Source organism: Dipodomys spectabilis, unplaced genomic scaffold (assembly GCF_019054845.1).
Source record: "Dipodomys spectabilis isolate Male_0828 unplaced genomic scaffold, ASM1905484v1 ptg000039l, whole genome shotgun sequence".
Classification (NCBI taxonomy): Eukaryota; Metazoa; Chordata; class Mammalia; order Rodentia; family Heteromyidae; genus Dipodomys; species Dipodomys spectabilis.
The window spans coordinates 1,415,942-1,434,267 of record NW_024870716.1 but is presented as its reverse complement, the minus strand read 5'-3'; the positions used below and the strand labels follow the sequence as shown (position 1 = coordinate 1,434,267).

The 18,326-nt window shown below is 43.8% G+C and overlaps 1 protein-coding gene across 1 annotated transcript; it reads right to left on the bottom strand.

Moving 5' to 3' along the window:
• Window positions 1–1,146: 1,146 nt before the first annotated feature.
• Window positions 1,147–18,126, bottom strand: Prkag1 (protein kinase AMP-activated non-catalytic subunit gamma 1). Its single transcript, XM_042677693.1, has 12 exons — window positions 18,046–18,126; window positions 11,853–11,898; window positions 4,525–4,634; window positions 4,283–4,364; window positions 4,129–4,187; window positions 3,971–4,016; window positions 3,554–3,608; window positions 2,892–3,018; window positions 2,621–2,786; window positions 2,428–2,465; window positions 2,017–2,163; window positions 1,147–1,872 (listed from the first exon to the last, which is right to left on the bottom strand). Exons 1-12 carry the CDS (start codon window positions 18,118–18,120, stop codon window positions 1,765–1,767), a joined length of 1,059 nt encoding a protein of 352 aa, XP_042533627.1. The 5' UTR covers window positions 18,121–18,126; the 3' UTR covers window positions 1,147–1,764.
• Window positions 18,127–18,326: the final 200 nt, after the last annotated feature.

Below are 18,326 nucleotides of genomic sequence, written 5' to 3'. Positions count from 1 at the left end.
AGAGATAAGAGTCCCACAGACTTTCCTGTCCCGGCTGGCTTTGAACCATGATCCTCAGATCTCAGCCTCCTGAGTAGCTAGGATTACAGATGTGAGCCACCAGCACCCGGCTAGTATCAAGTCTTAAGACTAAATGAAGCAGGGCTGGGAAGTTGGCTTAGTGGTAGAGCGCTTGCCTTTCATGCATGAGGCCCTGGGTTCGATTCCTCAGCACCACATAAGCAGAAAAAAAAGCCGGAAGTGGCACTGTGGCTCAAGTGGTAGAGCGCTAGCCTTGAGCTGAAGAGCTGAGGGACAGCGCCCAGGCCCAGAGTTCAGGCCCCACAACTGGACCAAAAAAAAAAAAAAAAAGACTAAATGAAGCACTGGTGGCTCATACCTGTTAATCCTAGTTACACTGAGATCTGAGGATCACGGTTCAAAGCTAGCCCAGGCAGGAAAGTCTGTAAGAACTTTATCTCCAATTAACTACCAAAAAGCTGGAAGTAGAGCTGTGGCTCAAGTGGTAGAACACTATCCTTATGAAAGCTCAGGGACAGCACCCTGTCCTGAGTTCAACTCCAGGACTGGTTAAAAAAAAAAAAAAAGGGGGGGAAGAAAAAGAAAAAGGAGAGAGAGGGGCTGGGAAGGTGACTCAGTGGTAGAGCGCTTGCCTTGCATGCATGAGGTCCTGGGTTTGATTCCTCAGCACCACATATACAGAAAAAGCTGCAAGTGGTGCTGTGGCTCAAGTGGTAGGTGCTAACCTTGAGCTAAAGAGCTGAGGGACAGCGCCCAGGGCCATGACTGACCAAAAATTAAAAAAAAAAAAAAAAAAAAAGGAAAGAAAAGCAAAGAAAAAGGGGGGGGGGAACTCTAAATGAGTTCACATGGTCTAAGCAATCCCTCATCAAGAAAACTGAAATTCTAAAAAAAAAAAACAAAAACAGAAACTGAAATTCTCTAAAATCTGAAACATGTATGCTCTCAAGAATTTTAGATAAAGGGTTATCTGTATAGATATAATACTGAGAATAATAACTGGGACATAGTTTTGTGTGTGTGTGTAATTACAAATTGTTACTGAGTTGAGAAAGCCCTATGAAGTAGGAGGGTTGGAGAAATAGTGTCTAACAACGGTAAAAATCAAGCACTGCAACACCATGATGAGAATCTTGTCATTTAATTAGATCTGTCATGAAAAGCAATAACTTCGGCTAACCACTCTGCCTCCTCCGCCACCTAACTACTTCCCTGCATATTCATACAGCACAGAACCCAAAGGCCTCCCTCCCCATCATCCTCCCCACTCAAATCATGGGAAGCAATGCCACGAAATGGACCCAGCCTCCTCCATATATCATGAAACAGGATGAATGAAAACATCCTGATGAAGGCTTTTGCTGTGCTGTTATCTTAAGGTAGAGTCAGGGCAGAGACAGAGGCGAAGGCAGGGTGAGGCCCAGGGATCTCTTAGAGATCAGAATCTGCCTGAAGGGCACAGAGTCCATGGTTCACCCTCAAAGGGGTCTGCGTCTAAGGGGACAGGGGCAAGGACTGGGGAGGCTGAAAGTTTATGCCAAGTATGAATGTGTGAGGGTAAAGGCAGCTAAGAAGCCTTTCTCCTCCTTCCCCCGATGCCTCCTAGATCTCAGATAGCAGGTAGGGTCTCCTGAGCAGAAAACACAGTCCATTCTCCCAAGGTTTCATCTGCTTCCCAGAGCTTCAAGCAGGCAACGGGAATAGGGGGGCATCTCCCTGAGACTGCCCAACCCCTTCCCCAGCTCAGGGTTTCTTCTCTCCACCTGTGAGCACCAGGGCCTGCAGGATGTCTGACAGTGACACTATTCCCTTGACCACATCATTCTCATCCACCACTACCAGACGGTGAACCTGGCACAGAGCAACAAGAAGGAATACTGAGTGCCAGCCAGCCTTGCTGGGGAAAGCCCCTCAGCCCCTACCCTCTTTGCCAAAACCCAATCTCAAGGCTCCCCGCCCCACCCCTGGCTCCTTTATGGTGGCTGACCTCCCTACCTCAGCTTCCACGAGCCGGTTGATGATGGTCTCCAGAGTCTCATGCAAGTAGCACTTGAGAACACCCTCAAAGTAGTGGGATCGATGTTGCAGGGCTTTGGTGACAGACACATCTAGGTTATTGTAAGTTTTTTCTGCCGCCAGATTCTGAAGAGAGAAAGAGAGGAAGGGCTTGCAGGGAAGAAAGGGATCCAGCCCCCAAACCCTGGACCTCCTCAACCTCACTAGAGGGACTGAGGGCAACTGTCAGCCATGCCCACAGCCATACTCAACTCATTCAATTCCTCTGCAAATAGAATCTGACAGTATGGAAGTCTCCAACACTGGCAGGTTAGAGAGGAGGCTTTCCTCCTCTCATTCTATATTCAATACCCCCTCCTCTTCCCTTCCTCCCAGCCCTTCCACACTCACGATAACATCAAACTTGGAGTAGATGTCCACCACACGTCCTAGGGGGGACAGAGGCAGCTCAGTAAGGAGGATCTAGCATCCAATGCTCCCCCTACCCAAAGAATCACCCTCCAGGCTGAGCAGAGAGGACAAAGGCTCCTCCCAGGGCCTCCTGACCCTGGAACCCTCTCATTTTTTTTCCCCAGTCTCTCACCTTTCTCATCCACCACTGGCAAGGCTGAGACACGGTGTTGTACAAAGATGCCTAGAGCCACATAGACAGGGGTGGTAGTACGGACCATAGCAATATTGGCATAGGTGCCAATCTGTAGCTCTTCCAGGGACTTAGACATGAACTCTGGCTTGGGGAACTCAGTGATCTGAGGAAAGAACCACCAGCTTACTTTTAAGGCTCCATGATCCACCCATGGATACCTCTCCATCCTAGTACATAAGAAGTAAGAACTGTGTTGAGGAATACTTACAAACAATTTGAGGAACTTGAGGATGCGTTTATGAGTAAGGATGTACAAGGTGTTGCCTGATTCTGGGTCAATAACTGGCAGCCTATGGATCTTGTTTCGAATTAATGAAGACACAGCATCAAACAAGCTGTGAGAAGGTGAAGGACGATGGTTAAGTACTAAAACTGAGTTATATAGCTCCTTAGAGTTTCTTTATAGACCAGAAAATGTCATGGTTAGAGGAGGAGGTAGTGTTCAAAACAGACTTAAAACGTGTGTGTGTGTGTGTTGGGAGAGAGTACCTTTTCTCTCTCAGGAGGTAGTGTTCAGAACAGACTTAAAACACGTGTGTGTGTGTGTGTGTGTGTGTGTGTGTAGAGTATACCTTTTCTCTCTCAGGAGGTAGTGTTCAGAACAGACTTAAAACGTGTGTGTGTGTGTGTGTGTGTGTGTGTGTGTGTGTGTGTGTGTGTGTGTGTGTGTGTGTGTGTGTGTGTGTGTGTGTGTGTGTGTGTGTGTGTGTGTGTGTGTGTGTGTGTGTGTGTGTGTGTGTGTGTGTGTGTTATCTTTTCTCTCCCCTGACCCTTCCTTGGATCTTTGGGTACTTAGGACTTTAGCTATGTGGTTGGCACAGCTATTCCCTTTTTTGGATACATGGATAGCAAGTGGATAGTGGAACTTACCTGGCATTAGGAGAAATGCAGACAAGTGGCTTAAAGGAGTCCTGAAGGTACACCTCTGAAGGGAAAAGGGACAGTACACAAAATATAAACTTCACATGAAACCAGAAACCCTCTATCCCCACCCCCACCCCCAGCTTTTTTTTTTTTCCCCCAATCCTATGGCTTGGACTCAGGACCTAGACACTGTCCCTGAGCCTCTTTGTGCTTAAGAGTAGCATTCTACCACTAGGCCACAGCATCACTTCTGGCTTTTTCCAAGTACTTTATTGGAGATAAGAGTCTCACCAACTTTCTTGCCCAGGCTGGCTTCAAACCGCAATCCTCAGATCTCAGCCTCCTGAGGAGCTAGGATTATAGGCGTGAGCCACTGGCACCCAGCTCCCTTCATACTTTTTAAACTCCCAGTTTTCTACGTACCTCTCCAAGTTTCTATCTTGTGTTCTTCTAGCTCATAGATCTGTACCTGGAATTAGAAGCAACAGAATCTAAGTCTTGTAGCTTGCTTGGAGGAAAAAAAAAATACAAATGAGGAACAGAAAGGCAAAGAAACTGGTTTTGGTCTTGTTATTCCTTACCAAGGCTGACTTATAGTAGCGGTGCAGGATATTGATGAAATCAGTGATAGTCAGCATGCCTAGACATCAAGACAAGAGCCCTCAGCACTACGCAAAGCTTCTCTCCCTTCCCAGCACAAGAAGCCACTAATAGTGTGTTCCAGAAACTGCTTACCCACAAAACTTTGCTTCTTACTATCCCACAAAGGAGCAGCACGTACACCATTAGTTACCAAAGCAAAGAAAGCTTTCTTCACCTGTAGTCAAGAAAGTAATCATCATAAAGGGACACGCCAACAGGGGGATGGGCTATAAGAAAGAGAGGAAAAACATAAGACTAACCCTATATTACCCATGGGGATGAGATGGGCTGAGAGGTTCCATTGAAGGGGGAAGGAAAAAGAAGAAGCCACCCACCTGCAGGGAAGTATCAAATACAACCAGCTTGGAGCTTGTAGGAATCAAGTCATAGCAGCGGTGAGACTTCATGAAGGAGGTGTACACACTGTTGTTGGATTCTGGGGTCTCTGAATAGGGTGAGAAAGTTAGCTGCTTTCTTGCATACAGCAAAGTCCAATCAAAAGACAGAAAAAGAAACTGTTTAATATTGACATTTAAAAAATATGCTGTTTTATTCCCACAAAACCTGGAAAAATCCCTTTCTCCACTAAGTGAAATACCAAGTAAAATTCTGAAAATTCTTCTAAGACCTGTAGATGGGAAACTCAGAGTTCAAATTGGGCCACTTTTCAACACTAGGTATCCAACCAACCTAGCCCAAATAGCCTGAGAGTCTGTTCTGTGGTCACTCTGAGTCAGAAGTCATTCTACTCACTCTATATAAATGAAAGCCTGGCACACCTCTATTTCTATGATTTTTATTCTTTTTTATTTTTTGGTCATGGAGCCTGAACTCTGGGCCTGGGCGCTGTCCCTCAGCTCTTCAGCTGTAGACTAGCGCACTACCACTTGAGCCTCAGCCCCACTTCCAGCTTTTTCTGCTTATGTGGTGCTGAGGAATCGAACCCAGGGCACTCTACCACTGAGCCACCTTCCCAGGCCCATCTTTTTTTATTTTCTTGCTAGTACCAGGATCTAAAAACTCAGGAACTCTCACTTTGTTGGCTTGCAAGTTTAGCTGATGTTCTATCACATAAGCCATGCCTCCAGCTTGGCTTTTAGATACTTATTTGTGAGAGACTTGAAGCCTTTTCTTCCTAGGCTGCCTTTGAACCACAAGCCTCCTGATCTCAGTCTCCTGAGTAGCTAAGATTATAGGCATGTACCACTGGTACTGGTACTGGTCTACTTCTAAGCCACACCTGTAGCTCTTTTCTGCATTGGTTATTTTTTAAATGTGGTCTTGCTCCCTGCCCAGGCTTTACTGGGACCAGTCTGCTAGTTTAGTCTTCCCCATATGGTTGGGGTAATAGGGCTTTTGCCATCATGTTGAGAGAGTACTTACCCTATAGATTTGTTGTAAGAATTAAATGAAGCCGGGCGCCAGTGGATCACATCAGTAATCCTAGCTACTCAGGAGGCTGAGATCTGAGGATCACAGTTCAAAGCCAGCCCGGGAAGGAAAGTCCGTGAGACTCTAATCTCCAATAAACCACTAGAAAACCGGAAGTGGTGCTGTAGCTCAAGTGGTAGAGCGCTCACCTTGAGCTGAAGAGCGCAGGGACATCACCCAAGCCCAGAGTTCAAGCCCCACAAATAACCAAAAAACAAAAAACAAAAAAACAGAAGTGGAAATAGGAGGATCTCAAGTTTGAACTAGCTCAGGCAAAAAGTTGAGTTTTTTTGTGTGCTGGTCCTGGGGCTTGAACTCAGGGTCTATGAATTGTCTCTGAGCTTTCCTGCTCAAAAAAATAAAATAAAATAATGTCTCTCTAGAGCCTTCTGGTCTGCTCAGACCTAGGCTGGTTTGCCTGTGTACACCACTGCCATCCTAGAATCTTTCTTCATGACCTAGAGGGCTGCTCCCAACGCTCTTCTGTATTGTTACTGTGCCTTCTACTTTCATCTTTTTTTTTTGTCAGTCATGGGGCTTGAACTCTGGGCCTGGGCACTGTCCCTCAGCTCTTTAGCTCAAGGGTAGTGCTCTACCAGTTGAGCTACAGCACCACTTCCACGTTTCTGGTGATTAATTGGAAATAAGAGTTTCATGGACTTTCTGGCCTGGGCTGGCTTTGAGCCTCGATCCTCAGATCTCAGCCTCCTGAGTAGCTAGGATGACAGGCGTGAGCCACTGGCTTGGCTCTTTCATCTTTTTTGATCACTCTCTTGTTCTGGTGAAGTTTATTTTCTAGTAGCTTCCTGAGAAAAGATTTATGTGAGATAAATCTTTGGAGACCATGTAGCCTATATTCTACACCAGATTTATAATTGGAGTGGATAGATAATTCTAAATTGGGTATTTTCCTACAGAATGTTTAAGGCATTACTCTATTAAGCTAGTTGCTGGTACTGTTGTCTTAGGCAATTCTAATTCTTTGTATGTGACTCGGTTTTTTCCCCTCTGGAATTTCAAAAGGTCTTTCTTTTTTCCAGTATTCTGAAATCTCATGATGATTGTGCTTTGGATAGGTCAGTTTCATCTTCTGAGTTGGATGTTCAGCAAGTTATTTCATATGAAAATGAATGTCTTTTAGTTCCAGAAAATGTCCTTGAAGTTTTGTACTGATTATTTCCTTCTCTCTGGTGCTATTTTTCTCTCTGTAACCCCTATTACTTACATACTGGACCTCCTAGACTGATCCTTTCAAGACTGGGTTTTTGTTTTGATTCTGTAGCTTGTTATTTTAAAATATTTTCTGTGTTAGGGATGTAGCTCAGTGATAGAATGCTTGCCTGGACTCAAAGTCCTTGGGTTTGATCTCTAACTCAGTGCCCTCCTCTCCACACAAAAAATCTTTGTCCCCTATTTTCTGATTCTTTGATGTCCAATTCTGCTGAGAGGTTTGTTTTTTTTTTTTTTGACTTGCCAAATCTCTTATTTGGGTTTGTAGAGTTCTTGCTATGATTGTGTATTTAATTCCAAGAGCTCCTTTTTCCTCCATGCCTTCCTTCGTTTCTTCCTTACTCCCTCCCTTCCCTTTGATTTATAGATTTATTCCCAAAGAGCAAACTACTTGGGACAATTTTAGTATTGATCCAGCAGTGGCTGTCATATTACTTTGGTCAAACTGTGTTCTAATTTCCAGACACTCACTGGTATTATCTGAGCCTTCTCTATGAGGAAGAGGGTTCTAATATTTTATTCATTTACATCCTTCTTATCCACAATGTAATCCATAATTTCTTGTGGATACATAAACTTCTTTTCAAGATTAGGACTTTCAAATACAAATTCATCTTCCCTGCCCATATTCTCCACTTGGTCTAAACTGCCTAAGCCCAGATCTTCATAAAATGGGAATTTACTAAAATCTTTTTTGTGTCCATCTTGTCAAGATTTTAAGATGCACAAAATTTGGTTCTTGATCCCCTCTAATGTTAATGGGGCAAAATTGCTGCTGTTCTAGCTGCACAACTGGGTAGCTCTGTGGAACCTGTGCAAGTGCCAAGACTGGATATATTGTCCAGGCCCTCTTCCAAGTTTCTGCTCAGCATAGGGCAATCACAAGCAGCCAGGGCCTGGGCCAGCAGAGGATGGGGACCAGCAGCAGCAGTAACATAAACTTCCAAGCTTTGGGCAGGCAGTGAACACAGGTGGAAAGCACACAAGCCACCATAGCTATGCCAACCCTGGAGGCCCTGCTCCTTTTTGTTCTCTTGAAAATGCCTTTAAAAGATACTTATATATTCATATTTCCTGGCAGAAATATGTTCTTTTAATCTAAATATATAATAATGTTACGATTAAAGTTTTCTTCTCTATGCAGTGACTTCCCCACCCTTACCCCCAGTTGCAATTCTTTTGGGAGGTTTTGTTTTTCTCTTGGTACATGTGAGCTGGTGATCGTTTAGACTTTTTTCTCACTTTCTGTACATGTTTGATAACTGTTGGTTTAAAGGAGGTTCCAGATCATACCCTTGTTGTTGTTGTTGCTTGGTTTGTTATGTCTTGTAAGGGCAGGCTTGAAAGCTGATTGGAAGCTGCAAGTGTCTAAGGAGGCCTTGCTGGCTATGAGCGTTTAGAGAGGGAATGTTCAATACTTACATTTTTAGGGCTTTTCCCACAAGGGGATTCTGGAGAGACTATTCAATTTTGACCTTGAAGGGTGAAGTCTTTTCTGCAGAATTCTCAAAGCTGAATAAGGGGAAGAAGGCTGAAGGCTCAGCAACCAGTGGAGTTCACTCCAGGCTAGTGCTTTCAGTCAAGTGGCTCAGCCCTCAGCTGTACCTGAGTCCCTCTCTAGAACCCCAGATTGTATGAGTATGGGGAGGAGTGTTACAGGTATTCAGTGCAGGTAGGGAGTCTTGGATATTTGTTTCTTAGATTTTCAATTTTTCTTGTCTTTCTTACTGCTAGTTATAATTCAATTTGCTCAGATTAGCTAAGTCATTCAACACCCTTCATTTGCTTTCCAGCTTCCAAAGTTCACTGTGATGATCTGCTTTCCTGTTCTCTTTATTCTTTTTTTTTTTAACTTTTTTTTTGGTCTTGGGGCTTGAACACAGGGCCTGGGTACTGCCCCTGAGCTCTTTTGCTCAAGGCTACAGCTCCACTTCTGGTTTTTGGGTGGTTAACTGGAGATAAGAATCTCTTGAGGACTTTTCTGCCTCAACAGGCTTTGAACCACAATCTTCAGATCTCAGTCTCTAGTAGCTAGGATTATAGGTGTGAGATACTCAAGCTTAGCTTTTTTCCCCTGAATTCCTGTATTGTGATTTCCTGAAGAAACAAGAGTGGATTTCTATTTATTTATTTATTTATTTATATTTTTTGTCGGTCATGGGGCTTGAACTCTGGGCTGTTGGCCACAGTGCCACTTCCAGCTTTTTTTCTGCTTATGCGGTGCTGAGGAATCAAACCCAGGGCTTCAGGCATGCAAGGCAAGCACTCTACCACTGAGACACTTTCCCTGCCCTGCCATCTTATTTACTTTGTACAGGTCCTGGGGCTTGAACTCAGGACCTGGGTGCTGTCCTTGAGTTTTTCTGCTCCAGGCTAGTACTTAAGTCACAGCTCCCCTTCCACCTTTTGAAAGAGAGAGAGAGAGAGAGAGAGAGAGAGAGAGAGAGAGAGAGAGAGAGAGAGAAAGAGAAAGAGAGAGAGAGCATGTGCACATACCAATTCTGAGGCTTGAACTTGGCCTGGCTGTTAACCCTCAGCATTTTTTTTCCCTCAAAGCTACTGCTCTACCACCTGAGCCACAGCTCTACTTCCAGCTGTTATTAGTTAATTGGAGATAAGTTTCGCAGATTTTACTGCTCAGGCTGGCATTGAATCTCGATCCTCAGATCTCAACTAGAAATCTGAGTAACTAGAATTATAGGTATGAGCCACCAGTGCCTAGCTTACTCTGTCAATCTTTAAGTGAAGCTTTCCATGGTTTTTGCAAAGATGAGAACTCACAAGACATATTTTTATATATCAGGTGAATATATACTACATTGAAAATTAAATAGTAATCATTTTAGGCTGCAGGCCTACACACATACTGAATCTGGATTTTCTGGTGTTTTAAAAATAATTTGTTCAGCTGGGCGCCAGTGGCTCAGGCCTGTAATCCTAGCTAATCAGGAGGCTGAGATCTGAGGATCGTGGTTCAAAGCCAGCCCAGACAGGAAAGTCTGTGAGACTCTTATCTCCAATTAGACACCAGAAAACCAGAAGTGGCGCTGTGGCTCAGATGGTAGAGCGCTTTCCTTGAGCTGAAGAGCTCAGGGACAGTGCCCAGGCCCAGAGCTCAAGCCCCATGATCAACAACAACAAAAAAAGAAAGAAAGAAAAGAAACTTTGTTCAAGCTGGGGGTGTGGTGGCTCACACCTGTAAGCCTAACTACTTGGGAGGGCTAAAATAATCCATCTCAAGATTTGAAGCCAGTCTAGCAAAAAAGCTAGCAAGACCTCACCTCAACAGAAAAAAGTTGGATGTGGTGGTGTTGGTCTATTGTCCTTTCTACAGTGGAAGGCATACTCAGGAGATCTCAGTCCAGGTCCACCCAGCAAAAAGAGAGATTCTACCACAAAAGTCACCAACACAGATGGGCCAGCTTAAAAGAAAAATTTTAGACTTCATCCCCAAAACCACCAGCAAAAATTAGGTCTAAAGAATGGCTCAACCGGTAGAGCACCAGCTGAGCACCAGCTGGGTAAGCAAGCATGAAACCAAAATTTCACCAACTTTAAGTTCTAGTATTACCACCACCACCAAAAAAGTGTTAAATCCCCAATACCACCAAAAATAAAAATTTTAAATCAGTTGCCAAATTTTAATAATCTTCAGATTCATATACAAAGCCAACTTTGCAGTTTCTTTTTAAAAAGCAGAACATCTGGCAAAAAAAAAAGTCTTAATTGACTAACTATAGATGGCCGCTGCTTCCTTTCAAGCCAGATCTACAGGTTGCCACTGAAAAATTTAGTTCACTGTTTGGTCCATGTAAATAATTGAATTTCTAACTCCTGCTTGGTGTCAATGCAAATGTGAACAAAATAGGCACAGCATCAGGTGGCTGAACTCAGTTATGAAGCCATCTGAGTAATGCAAAATATTAGTAAATTAATTGTTTGGGTAAGATGAAAACAAATTTTTGAATTTTCCTTTTTTTTTTTTTTTTGGGTCGGTCTAGGCCTAGGTGCTGTCCCTGAGCTCTTCAGCTCAAGGCTAGCTCTCTACCACTTGAGCCACAGTGCCACTTCTGTCCTTTTCTGTTTATGTGGTGCTGAGGAATTGAACCCAGGGCCTCATGCATGTGAGGCAAGCACTCTACTACTGAGCCACCTTCCCAGCCCCTCCTTTTTTTTTTTTTAAAGAAGAGTCTTGTTATGCAGTCTAGGCTGTTCTCAAGCTTTGGATCTTCTTATCTCAGCCTCCTGAGTTCTAGGATTACAGGTGGGCCCCACTATGCCCCTCAAAACTGTAAAAATCTGACCAAGACCTCATACACCCCTAGTATTTCCTAAGACACATTACGAGGATATGACATTAAACTGCCTCTTGTACTCAGCCCCTATTTTAATATTCAGAGAAAATGTGTACCCCTAATGCCATCCTAGAAAGACTTAGCAGTATTGCTGGGCACGATTTACCAAAGATGCCTGTCAATTCTGCTTCTTTTCAGATGACTGAGGATTGGACTATTACAACTTTTAAATAGGTATTTGGGTAGGTGCTAGAATTGTCTTCTCTAGATTCTAGAGAGTTAGTGCTATTTCCAGATGAGTCTTAAAAGTTTTAAGGAGTTTCTATAATTTCTGGCATACACCAAATGGCTTTGGTGAGCCTGCTGTGTAATAAAATGCTGGAGATAATATGGTTAGTTGGCCCGGAGTTGGCCAGTGCAAGTTTTCCCTGTACCTCAGAAGTTTTTCTTGAATGATTTAATGATTGCAGATAGAAATCACCTTCACTGTGCCTAAGATTGATTCCTGGGTTGCCCAAGATTGATTCCTGGGTGATTTTGCTAAACTACTATTCGTGCTTTCTGTAGTTTGACACAGTATCTGGCCCAACCTTGATTGTTCTCAGGGGATTCAAAAGAGATTCAAAAGCATTGCTGAAGACATGTTAGGGTCAGGCTGTGGTTTTCATGCTCAGTTTTCTTTCCAGTTTATCTCAAATGTCACTTACCTTGAAGATTCTCATTTTCCAGAGCTGTGGAGCTATCTGAAGTGATCTGGAAGGGTAAGAAAAAAAATACATTCAGGCTCTATTCATTTTAGTCTAGCAACATGAGAAAAATGGCTGGTGAACTAATGACACTCTTGAAAGCATTGTAAGGTCCTTCAAAAATATTATCTCATTTACACTTCATAACAACCCCAAGGTAAATATTATCATTAGCCTATTTTTGGAGTAGGAAACTGTAAGAGTTAAAAAACAACCTACCCAAAGTCACATGCTGGTATAGCTCTGGTTCTTATATACCATACTGCCTAATGAAACATTAAGTCTTAAAAGCTAAGACTAGGGTTGGGGATGTAGTGCAATAATACACTGCTTGACTAACATGCATAAGGTCCTGGGCTCAAGTTCCAGCAGTATAAATAAAATAAAAGCTGGCCTAGGAATGTGGCTTAGTGGTAGAGTGCTTGCTTAGCATGTATGAAGCCCTGGGTTTGATTCCTCAGTACCACATAAACAGAAAAGGCCGGAAGTAATGATGTGGCTCAAGTGCTAGCGTTGGGCAAAAGCAGCTCAGGGACAGTGCCCAGCCCTCAGTGCAAGCCCTAGGCAAAATAAATAAAGAAATAAAATAAAAGCTATGAGTTTAGGGCTGATCCTGTAAGATTCTTGCAGATGGGTTGGGAATGTGGCTTAGTGGCAGAGTGCTTGCCTAGCATGCATGAAGCTCTGAGTTCAATTCCTCAGTACCCATATAAACAGAAAAAGCCAGAAGTGGCTCAAGTGAAAGAGTGCTAGCCTTGAGCAAAAGAAGCTCAGGGACAGTGCCCAGGCCCTGAGTTCAAGCCTCAGGACTGGAAATAAAAAGAAAAAGAAAGAAAAGAAAAAGAGATTCTTGCAGATTTCCTTTATTTAAACATTGATGTAGCTGGTACAGTGATGTATACCTGTAATCCAAGACTAAGAAGGCTAAGATAGAAGGCTTTAAAATCTGAAACATGGACTACATAGTGAGTTTGAGGCAAGCTTGGGGTGCAAAACAAGAAAGACTCTGTTTACAAAACAAAACAAAACACCACACAGATTGCAGAAATTCTTTTCTCCAAACACAGGCATGGTAGTACTAGAATCATGGACCTACTCTAGTCCTTATCATTGAGAGAGGGCTACATCTAGGAAGATCCCAGTAGCTGACTATCAGTCAATCAAAGCTTGAATGAATGAGGAATAAACGAGGAACATGATCTGAAACCAGTGACTTGAGTCCTTTCCACACTCTTGTGAGTCAAAGGAGATGTTAGGTTTTCAACTTTTCTTTCTCAAGACAATTGAGGATTAAAGGGTGCTTTGAGCACAGACAAACCATCAGAACCCTCTTTGGGTTTCCTTCGGTGGAAATATTTGAAAATTTCATTGCTATCTAGAAAGCCAGGAATGATCCTGGAACTTCTTTTTCATCCACTGGCATCAGTCATTCTAGCTCCACTTTTTCTGGGTAATATCCTTAAACAGATTATGTATCTTCCGTAATAATATTGAATTAAAGGCCTTGGCTTGAGCCTAGGAAGTTGGCTAGCAAATTGGGTCAAGTCGGTGGGACAGCCCTAAACCTCCTTTGCCCAGTGTGTGAGTTGCTGGGAGAGGAGATAATCTCCCTCTCTTCTCTCTTGGTTGCTTTAAGACTATGAGCTTGACGTGGTATTTTTGGCAAGGCTATCGGAACAAGAGGCTCATGACTTAAAATGAGAGAGAGCGCTGTCCTACGGTAAATACACATACATGATATACAAGTCTGACAAAGATCTACACAAAGGCACACAAGCAGCTACTTCTAGAAATTACAGCCTCCATCATATGAAACTTACATACTGCACTGAACTATAGTTACTTTGTTTTTATCTATTCAAACACATTGTAAACTCCCAGAAGCATATAACTGCCTTATACTTTGTATCTGTACCACCTAGTCTGGAGTATCATATATATTTACAATTGTTCTATTTTTAAATTTTCTTATAATGAGTTACACTTATGTGAACAGAGACTAAATACTAAGTGAAAGAGGGAAAGACATACAGATATCAACATAGGAGAGACACAACTAAATGTGACTATCCACATAAAAGGAGAGATTAAAACCACTCCTTTCCATTTTTCTTTCTTTTTTGTTGGAGATCAGGACTCAAACTCATAATCCAATGCTTTTGCTCATTGGCTGGTACTCTATGCCCTAAGCCATGCCTCCAACCCCTCCTTTCTATTTTTAATACACATAGGACTGAGAAGGCACCTCTGTATTACTCAAGCATAAATATTACAGAGGTATAGACTAAATATTATTACAGAAATAGACTAGATATGAACTGACATGAATTTCTTCTGAACTCCTGATCTACATTTCCAATTGGTTTTATTTTTTGTTTTTTGCCAACAACAGACATCACAGAGACTCTTCAAAATAAAAAGCCAGGCATCAGTGGCTAACACTTGTAATTCTAGCTACTCTCTGGAAGCTGAGATCTGAGGATCATGATTTGAATCCAGACTGGGCAGGAAAGCCCATGAGCCAGAAGTGGAGCTATGGCTCAAGTGGTAGAGTACTAGCTTTGAGGGGAAAACAAAAACAAAACCAGAAATGCTCCAGGACAGTAGCCAGGCTCTGAGTTCAAGCCCTAAGACTGGTACACACACAGTTTCAATACAGAAAAGATTATTTGGCTGGGTGCCAGTGGCTCACACCTGTAATCCTAGCTACTCAGGAGTCTGAGATCTGAGGATCACGGTTCAAAGCCAGCCTGGGCAGGAAAGGCCATGAGACTCTTATCTCCAATCAACCACCAAAAAACCAGAAGTAGTGCTGTGGCTCAAGTGGCAGAGCACTAGCCTTGAGCTGAAGAGCTGAGGGACAGGGCTCAGGCCCAGAGTTCAAGACCCACGACTGACACAAAGAGAGAGAAAGAGAGAGAGACAGAGACAGAGACAGAGAGACAGAGAGAGAGACAGAGAAAGACAGAGAGAGAGAGAGAGAGAGAGGGAGAGAGGATTTGTTACTTGGTGTGTGTGTGCGTGCGTGCGTGCGTGCATGCGCCAGTACAGGGCTTAACTCAAGGCCTTGGCTGTTGCTTGGCATTTTGCTTACAGCTTGTGTTCTACCACTTGAGCTGCTGGCTTTTTTGCTCAAGATAGGAGTCTCTTAGATTTTCTGCCTGGGATGGCTTTGAATCAATAATATCATTCTTAATGTGATTTCCACTTCCAATTTTTTTTTCATTGCTCTCTTCCTAGGTCCCTAGAATTTAATCCATTCCTCTATTTTCCTGAACAAGTAGGGCATGAGGTGCTAAACTGCCATTTGGCAATGCCTCAGAACATTTCTCTCCTTTCTACAGGTAGACTTGACTTAGGCTTTTACTCCTGATTTCTGCTACATTCCCTAACCTTGTCTCTGTTCAAATCTCTCTCTCCTCAACACCTTTTGTGCTTTTACCAAGTTCTCTGGCCAGTGCATCTTCAGTATAGAAAAGGTTTTTATCTCTAGCATCCTAAAACTCACTACTTTCTGAAGTAGTTAATCTTTTTTTTTTTTTTGCCAGTCCTGGGGCTTGAACTCAGGGCTTGGACACTGTCTTTGAGCTTCTTTTGCTCAAGGCCAGCACTCTACTACTTGAGCCATAGTGCCACTTCCAGCTTTTTCTGTGTATATGGTATTGAAGAATAGAACCCAGGGCTTCATGGATGCTAGGAAACCACTCTACCACTAAGCCACATTCCCAGCCAAACTAGTTCAGTCTTATGGTCAGCTGTTATAAAAAAAATTCCCAAAGGGCTGGGAATGTGGCTTAGTGGTAGTAGAGTGCTTGTCTAGCACGTATGAAACCCTGGGTTCGATTCCTTAGTACCACATAAATAGAAAATGTTGGAATTGGCACTATGGCTCAAGTGGTAGAGCACTAGCCTTGAGCTAAAAGAAGCTGGAGGCAGTGCCCAGGCCCAGAGTTCAAGCCCCAGGACTAGCCAAAAAACAAAAACAAAAACCAAACATTTCCAAACCAGATGAGGTAGCCCACTTCTATAATCCTAACAGGATTATAGGAGAGTGAGTTCAAGGGCAACATTAGGTATATAGTGACTTCCAGGTTAGCCTGGGCTACAGAAGATCCTGTGTCATCAACCCCAGGGCACCACCAAAAACAAAGAATATTTCCAAAGCACACTCTCATGGATCTCCTTGTTACAAAATTTTAAAAGTTCAAAGCCGGGCACTGGTGTCTTATGCCTATAATCCTATCTACTTAGTAAGCTGAGATTCAGGATTGTAGTTCACAGCCAGCCCAGGCAGGAAAGTCTGTAAGACTCTTATCTCCAATTAACCACCAGAAAACTGGAAGTGGTGGTGTGGCTCAAAGTGGTAAAGTGCTAGCCTTGAGCAAAAATTGCCCAGGGACAGCACCCAGGCCCTAAGTTCAAGCCCCACAACTGACAAAATATATAAACTTCAAACTTAGTATGGTATGCAACACTGCCAACTTGACCTTGTCTTATCTTCCTGTTTCTATATTGTGATCAAAATCAAAAGCTCTAGCAATATCAAGAACAGTTTCACCCCATTTCCCCTGTATACCCAATTTCTATGCCCTTACACAATCTGCAATGCCTTCTTCTAGGGCACTGTAATTTCTCCCTCCTCTGGCTTTTCAGTCTTTTGCATCTTTATGAGCACTTATTACAGTCTACCTTAAAAACAGCAGACACTGGCTTGCTCTCATCCCCACTTAGCTTAACCAGTTAAGCTATGGATTTTCAATTGTAGTTTTGTATCTTCTCTCTCTTCCCCCTCCCTCTCTTTTCCTTCCTCCCTCCTTCCCTTTTTCCTTTTCTCTCCCTGCTCGTTTCCCACTTTCTTATTTTAGAAAACAATTTCTAACCCCAAAGTCCAATCCAGTACATAACCAATCCAATACATAAGCCATGAGGGCTACATTTGAAAATCTATACATAAAAATGCTTTGTAAACTGGGCCCCGGTGGCTCATGCCTGAAATCCTAGCTACTCAGGAGGCTGAGATATGAGGATTGTGGCTCTAAGCCAGCCCAGGCAGGAAAGTCCCTAAGGCTCTTATCTCCAATAAACCACCAGAAAACCAGAAGTGGTGCTGTTCAAGCCCCACAAATAACTTAAAAAAAAAAAAAAAGCTTTGTAAACCATAATACATTTAGAAGTAAGAAAAAAAAATCATCTAGAATTTAATGGGATCAGACTATTGCTCAAAATGCCTTACTGTATAGAAAATAACTCCCTTGCCTGAGCAATTGCATGATCACTTTAACAGTTTAGACTGTTTTCTTCTTTATAACTTAAGAGACACCACCACTGTGCAGGCAGAGAAAGAGCATAGACTTACTCTGGGCATGTAACAATTGATCCAAAGAAAAGTGAACCTGGAGTCCTTACACAGATACAGAAGCAGGTGATTAAAAACAAGATGCCTAATACAGGATACATGGTTAAAAACTGCCAATCTGCAGCATTTGTGGGAAGGTGAAAGGACCTGTCACCATTGATTAAAGCTTGTTTGCCAAGAAGGAACTATGTCAACACGCCCGCTTAAGAGTCGCAGCGCAGGAGGAGACTTAAACTTGTCTAAGGGACAAAGCGGCCCCTTAACAATGATGCTCTCCTTCGCGGAAGCCTCAATTCTTGGTCATATGAAAGAGATGCAACATCGGTGGCTGCAGGATAGTCTTTGAGATGATCTTCCTGACAGGAAATTGCAGGAATCACAGCCACACAGCCACGGTCCAGAAGCTGCTACCTGCAAACGGGGGCCCCTCGCCCAGTAAAATCGACCACAAAAAAGCCTGATGCCCCATGCAAACTTCTTGAAAGGTCTTGGGAGTGCTTAAGAGTTAAAGAGGCCTATGCATACATGGGCTTATATGAGTCTCCCGGAGTGACACTGCCTGTTGGGTTAGGGGTGCCGCAGCCCACGGGCGTGGCCGGGTCGTAGGAGATGCACCCGCACTGGAGCAGAAAGGCAGAGTTAATGAACAGAAGACACTCGGCTGCTGCTTGCTAGCCCTTGCCCCGTCCTACCCGGCTTCTAACGTCAGTGCTTGCCCCTGCCCTGTCCCACACGGCTCCTGAACAGGATCTCGGGCTCCACAGCGCCCCCCCTCCGCCACCCTCCTCAGCTCCTCACCGTCTCCATCGCGAGAGGGGACCGACCGGACTCTTTCGCTTTAGTAAATTGGTCTGGGGGCAGGCCCCGCCCCATGTCCGGTGTCTTGACGCCACTTCCGCTTACGCCACGAAAGACGCAAGCTGAGGGCGGAGAGCGGGGAGCCCACCCTTCCGGCGGTGGCCTGGGCCTAAGCAGAGCGTCCTCCCCGTCCTCCCCGCCCCCCCCCTCAGCCTCGGGTCCTCTCGGGCCTCTCTCTCGGATCTGACTGCCGGCGAGGGTCACGGGACGGAGCCGCTTGT